Consider the following 7,216-nt stretch of genomic DNA (forward strand, 5'->3'; position numbering starts at 1 on the left):
ATTAATTATTCAAAATAATAGCTTAAATGTATAATATTTATAAAATGTATTCCCTTGTTAACTTATCCTCAACCTTTGTATATATTGTATATTATATTTGTGGTACGTATTTTGATTTTATTCTTTAATTGAACTGTTTATAATGTAAAAAGATTTCGAACTGTATTATTGCAAATATACAGGCAACTCATTTATGATTATTATAGTCGATATTTTACATCTCACAACAGTCACAGAATTATGCGGAAATTACAGAAATTCGTAATGGCCTCATATATAGTCGATCCTTTCAATACGTACACAAATACAAAAATAGTTTTTAATGTTAATTAACCTAGTGTTTAATAGAGATATACTGAATTCATTAGCTTTTATTTATAGTAACTTTTCCAGACGACAACAGAGATTTGAAGAGATTACATGGGATTACACAAGGTTTCCAGGTTCCAGTAACCATGATTTTTGAGGTTCAGACGCAAACTATAAAAGTGGGTTAACGACTTTGTCCTGTATTTTTAGAGATTAAAAGTATGTAATTAAAAAAATAAAGTCTTGGTGAAAACCAATCAATTTAAATTTGACATAAATTTAACACAAAATAATTAGAATGTTAACAACAAAAGCATCTCTTAGAAACCATCTTCATGCTGCAAACGGATTGTATTAGTGTGAACGAAATGAATTAACTGCTTAAAATTTTAGATTATTATTACTAATAATTCAAGATATCATACAAATTATATCCCACCTTATATTATACTATCGGGCAAACAAGTATAACGATGTTCAATTTTCATAATTCAAATGGTCTTTACTTTAATTGAATCTTTGTGCAATCAATACACACCATATGGATAGTTCTCCAAAAACGCTTTTTCATGATCGGTGATAGGTCTAGTCCAATGGGGGTAATCTTTGTGGACTGCTACCATTATATTTGTAGGACCTTCGAAAATTCTAAAGGGAGTAGGCCTAGGTGGGCGTTTAAATCCAAAGATTTCTCCAGCTGGGCTTACTTGTACCGGAAATTTTTTTTTTGTTGGTATACGTATATAGTCGTCTTCCAACAGCATTAATGCAGGATCTGTTTTATCCGTGGTAACAACTGGAATTCCAAAAAATTTTAGACCGCGAAATACAGGAAACCTGAAGCGTTCCCATTCCAATGGTCTACTCAGAGTAGCAGGAATATAGTTAGAAGGATGATATGGGTCATGTGTAACAACACGTGGAGCGCCAAGAGGTGGAGCGGTCCTCATACTTAATTCTGTAAAATAAATCAAATATTGATTAATGTTAATACTTAATAGCACGATACCTATTCCAACAGGATCATGAAATAGCAGCAAGAGTAAAAATAACTTAATAACTCAAATAATGAAAAATATATAAAAATTTTAGCATTAATGGTACATGTTAATGCAATGCCTTTATTTTTCAACTTCCATTACAAAAATTTGAGTATGATAGATCGCGCACTATCTTTTATCTCCCTGCCAGCAAATCTTGTGTAGCGAGTTGTGTTGTTTCGCAAATTTCAAGGGGTGGCACTACATCTCTTTATTTTCTTCCAAATCCGACATTTTCTTTATTTTTAGGGCGATCCCATGAGCTCTCTACCCTTTTGCATCACACTTCTTCCACTAGTTCTCGCACTAATCAATTCTTCTTGTTACGTCTACGGTGACAAAAATTATAACAAGCAACTTCAAAGTGCTTTAAATATCATCGAGAGGCGCACAGTAGAGATTGATATGGACGTTGGTTTGGACAAGAGATAGAAGAGTCTTCTTTGACAGTTTTGTTCTTCGAATCTGTTGTTTTGGGATAGTTCCATAAGCGATGCACGAACTTGTGGCCCTTGATATCGTCATGAATAAGATTATTCATGGGCAGAACAGATTGCATTACAATTTTTCCGTTCCAAAATTATAAATCCCAAAATATCAAGTCAAGCACGCACTTCTTAATCTCCAATCTCTTCGTAACTGAATTATTCTTGGTGTAGCTTAAATCGTTGTAAATTACATCAGGAAACACTTAGACTGGCAACGGAGCGTTCCTTTAGAAATGCACGGACCAGGAGGTTGGGACCATTAACCTTCATTTTAGCATCAGGAGTAAGGAAAGTATATTACTTTATTTAGATACCGTACTTCTAAAAGCTTAAGTACAGAATTCAAAGTTTCAATGTTTTGCCAAATAGCCCCCGACAAGAAAATGCACGGTAACATTCACAGAAATGTAAAAACTCAACTCTTGTCGAAAGAGCAAACTTTTGCCTCCCTCGGATCATCAGGATTTAATTTATCTACAGATAGTTTTATTTTCGCATGCCAGGATGGTCTTATTTCCACCTCAATAAACCGTGACCGCATTTGACATGATAAAGTTTCCAACGATAGATAACACAGATAACCTTTTCGCGCAGAATGTACCAATTTCTACATACCTAATACGGCCCTAAGAATCTTTGTCCCACTTAAAGGTTTGGCAACAAAACTGGTCCTGCTGGACGCTCCGGGGGAGATACACACACTCAACACCCAAAATCATTATCCGGGACTTCGAGAAACGAACTATATTCGTGATCGATTTCTTGACTCCAGCCGACTAAAAGATCGCTTCGAAGGAAAAAGTAAAGAAGAGAAGGTATTAAGGAACGCTAAAAAGGGAACTGCAGCAACTGTACCAAAAATATTTGTTTGAAATAATTCTCCTTGTGATCGTGACTATCGGAGGTGGCAAACTAACACTGGTTCGTTACCTAAAAGCTATACCCGCGTGCCATTAACATGCCAAGGCACTTGCGAGATGGATGCAGAAGCCTGCCATACCTGGCTCACTCCGTCTTTTGAAGACACAGAAGGGCTTCAACCGCCAATTATTTTGATTGTATGCTGAGCTTTGGCCATCTTTTTCACATTCGTAACACGTTTTTGTACCACCGCAGGGTCCCATTGCGGTGAAAACGTCTTCTAACAAATGAAACCGGCTCCTGGTGGAATCATGGTAAATCACATCCATGGAATCACAATGACATGCCGGCAAACCAAAGTGTGTATTGAGGAAACAATGCAACCCAAACTTGACCCTTGTTTAACGCCGGCAGGTTTGAAGACGTAGAAGTGGATGCTTGTATCTTCTTCGAAAAGACTCCGTCACTGATGTGTCAAGATGTCTAAGAACACTTATATCGACAAGCTCAGGGTCCTTGGGGGCGTCAAAAATCTTTTCTTTCTTTAAATGAATTTTGGCACACTTGTAACAATCCAATGTCCATACAAATATCTCCTGTGTACTTCTTCACGATATTCAAAGCACTCTGAAGTTTGCTTTGACCAGAAGCATAGATCGTCAGGTCGTCCATATAAAGTACATGAGTGAACCTATGGTCGCGCTGATCAGTGTCCCCACATAGGTATCCAGAAGAATTTCATACTGCGAGAGAGAAAGACAGAGAGATAGAGCGAGAAGTGTGATGCAAAACAGCAGACGGCTCATGGTATTGCTCTGAAAGACACACTCTGGAAGGCGATGTTGTACGTAGTCACACAATAATTTCCAGATAAGATAGTAAATCTAGTTTCCGAAAGGAAAATAAATCTCTTTGTGCACCTCACTATCTGTAGATGAACCTTTAAGTTTTCCAACAGAGAGAATAATCGGTGAGAATTTGAATCGAAAGTTTTCCGGTAGTCAATCTAAGTCATTGACAGAACGCGCTAATTGGCTGCTGCGTATTGGCAGATGCATCTGTCGATTAGCAAGTTCTCTCGGCAGCCTGCTTCACCTTTTTTAGAGCCACGTTGTTCGTACATCTCTCTCCACTTAGGCTCAATTCATCGAAGAATCCCGTTGTTCAGAACAGCTGTAAAGATCTTATACAGTGTATTCAAGCCAGTTATTGGCCTATAATTCTCTGGGTTGAACAAGCTACCTTGTTTAGTGTGAGTATAGTGCGCCCTGACATCAGCCACTATGGAATGGGCGTTTCCAAATTTAAATATGAAGTGAATATTCAAGCCAGATGTTGATGTGTAGAAATCAATTTCTTACACCAAAAGTTCTTCATATCTTCTGGGCCTGCATCGGAAAAATTCTTGGTACCACTTAGTGCTTTTTCACCTCTTTGGCAGTGATTGATGGTCATTTCTTTTCAGCTGTTGTTATAAGATTGTAACAAAACTTCTTAAAGCGGATGATATTATCAGTTTCTTTCTTTAACTCTACTGTTTTCGGAATCTTGTATACCCTTATCAAAAAAAGTCTCTAACTTATTGGGATTAGGTGAATTTTTTATAGAAACAGGGTGAACGCTTAAGAGATGCGAAGGGTCAGTAAGAAAATGTTGATCCTCCCTGATTCATCTCTCCCTCTTATGTATCTACTTCCTTGCGTCGGACAGCACCTGTATTTTGTCGACAATATGCTGCTTGATTTTCAACAGCATTGACTCGTTCAGTGTATAATTGACGATCCACTGTTCTTTGGCGAACTTTCGAACTCTTTCCGTGAAAGGTCTACCAGATGTTATGTAGTCAATCACACACTAAAGACAGGACGCATTCTGCCTTGCCCATCTAATCTTCTTGTTGACGTCGGTTTTTTCATTGTTGATCCCACCGTATATATTTGTTTTTGTTTAAATAAATAAAACCAAAATTGCACTCTTCAAACAATTTTTGCAACTGGGTTTTTTCATGTAAAACACTTGAGTAGCTCACCATGCAGCAATATATATGTTATCTAATTTGTTCAACTTTATTTTCTTATGTATTTACGCATAAACATTACCTGGGAGTGTTATACGAAGAGGTTGCCTAGAAGAAACAGGTGAAATTGACCTGGACCTGGACCTGGAATTGGAGCTAGAACTTAAAGTGAGGCTGGAATTGGAGCTAGAGCTGGAGCTGGAGCTGGACTTTTCGGAATCAGAGTCGAATCGTATACTTGAGTCTGCAATCAGATATAGATTCATTTATCTTATTGTCCAGCAGAAATATGGGTAATCTAAAATTTTTAAAAATTAACATTTTTTCTTTTTAAACAATTTGGTAACTTTAGCATGAATAGCCTGCCCAAATTGAAATAAAGGGCCATTCCGGGTACTCATAACAAATCTGCCTCTGCACGTATTAACTTGAAAATCCGGTCATAGGTTTGTATTCAAATAAAGTAACATTTCTTATGGAGAGCGAAAAAAATTAGAAATTGATTTTTCTCGAAAACGACCAAGACGATTTTGATGAATAAAACGTATTTTGTTGTTCCAAATAAATTAATTTAGAAAATTGTCAGCAAAAATTAGAGGTACAATTTTTTTCTTACATTTTCTTCTTTTTTAAGTTAGGTTTTAGAGTGGCAACGCTCGTATATCAAAAAAATATTTCTAAGAATAGCCTTAATGACATACAGTTTTGATGCATTTTTTTCGAATTCAATCTCGGACGGATACTTTGGAATACAAACCTAGTTATTTTTTGTAATGTCACAAACTTGTTGAAATTGAAAATGGCGATATAACTGATGTAAATATATGCATCGTAAATAATATCACAGTATTTTAAACGAACTGCAAGAGTTTATTTTTCGGAAGATTTAATCAATTTGAAATTGTAATCATAAATTACTATAAATACTTATATTTGTTCGCAATTATTATTTCTACGAGAAATGCGAAAAAGGAAAACATTTCAAATTCAAATAACCTGTGATGAAATTTATGCAAAATAAATTACTTTGAAAAATAAAAATGACATAATAACCGAGTTCCGACTGATAAATTCACTTATTTAGAAAGGCTACATAAATAGATTGTATATCCTCAAATTACACACAATGTAGAATTAAATACAAATTTCAACCTAGTTTCTTCTGAATGCAAACCATATAAAAGAGTTATCAGTAAGTATGCGTGATTGACTTAATCACTAAAAACTCCAATCGGCAGACTCCTCGGAGGGAGATGAATTACCAAGAACAAATATACCCCGGAATAGTTACAAGATTTCGGCTAGTTAGAAAAGCTAACATTACGAAATCATTGATTAATTCATTTAAAAGTAAGAGTTAATTAATTTATATAATTACAAGACATTGAAAAAATCATGAAAATCCGTTAATATTTGCAGCAATAATGTGAATCTGTACATTATGTGCATTTACGCCGCAGTTTCGAAAAAATTACGGTAAAGACGGTATTTTTTAGATATATTTCACATGGAAGAAACAGTATTGCCGCTTGAACTATACAGAAGTATAGTTGAGCGAAGTACGCGTATATAGATAACTATACTGATTTGTCGCGGGACCAATACACTGCTTCGCATACACGTGCGACTCTAACCTTAAAATGGAAGGAGACCGTCATTTTCTCAAGTTTTTTTTTTGTCATAGTATCTTCGGATCGTATCTTTTTTTCCAAATCTCCACGTTTTTAGACCTTCTGATCCAGAAAAACAGCATTTCGCGAACGTGTGTACGCGCGTATATTTTTAGTTTGCAGCACCGTCAAAGGATTTTCATATCACGTATTGTCACATCAACAAACTTGTATCTTTCGCGGAGAAATATGACGTTTAGGAATACTTGTATAGCTGTTATTCCTATACTGGTACAGTTATGAGGAGCATACAAGTCTTTTGTGCATGTTTCTGACTTTTATTATTAATTTATTATTATGACTAAAGTTATTTTCTGCAGAATATTTAGTTCTTAATAAAAACTTAATTTGTTTAACAGATTTCCCTCGCGAATCGTAAAAGAGTATTATTTTGTGCAATTGTTGACACAATCAATTTATGGTAAAAGTGCTTTTGTGGTTTAATATATTTAGCAATTCAGTACTCGGTTCTGAATTTTTAGGCCGCGCGATTGAATAATTTTTGTCTAATTTCATGCATACATCATGTAAATAGTCATATCTTGAAGTACACAGAGCCGATTTTTCAATAAAATGTTTTCACATTATAAATTATAATGTAGATTCTACGCTGCAAAAATGCATAGACAGCTAACACTGCACGTTACTACTGCTGTTCTTCCTTTTTTATTATTAAACAAAATATAAACACTTTATCGAAAAAGTGTCTCTGCTTGTTGCAAGATAGGGTTATGCAGATGACATATACAATAATGTAGACGAAAATATTCAAACATTCAGAACCGATTACACATTCTGATATCCGATAGTCCTTTTTTGTGTTTAAGATTT

General features: G+C 35.3%; 1 protein-coding gene across 1 annotated transcript in view; it reads right to left on the reverse strand.

Moving 5' to 3' along the window:
* Positions 1–489: 489 nt before the first annotated feature.
* LOC117178527 overlaps positions 490–7,216 on the reverse strand; it is a 29,789-nt gene continuing 23,062 nt past the window's right edge. The window contains exons 2-3 of the mRNA XM_033369958.1: positions 4,798–4,959; positions 490–1,267 (exon numbers count right to left, since the gene is read on the reverse strand). Coding sequence (XP_033225849.1) covers positions 837–1,267; positions 4,798–4,959 — 593 coding nt within the window. The 3' untranslated portion in view covers positions 490–836. The remainder of the gene's footprint in view (positions 1,268–4,797; positions 4,960–7,216) is intronic.

This window comes from Belonocnema kinseyi, chromosome 1 (assembly GCF_010883055.1).
Source record: "Belonocnema kinseyi isolate 2016_QV_RU_SX_M_011 chromosome 1, B_treatae_v1, whole genome shotgun sequence".
NCBI lineage: Eukaryota > Metazoa > Arthropoda > Insecta > Hymenoptera > Cynipidae > Belonocnema > Belonocnema kinseyi.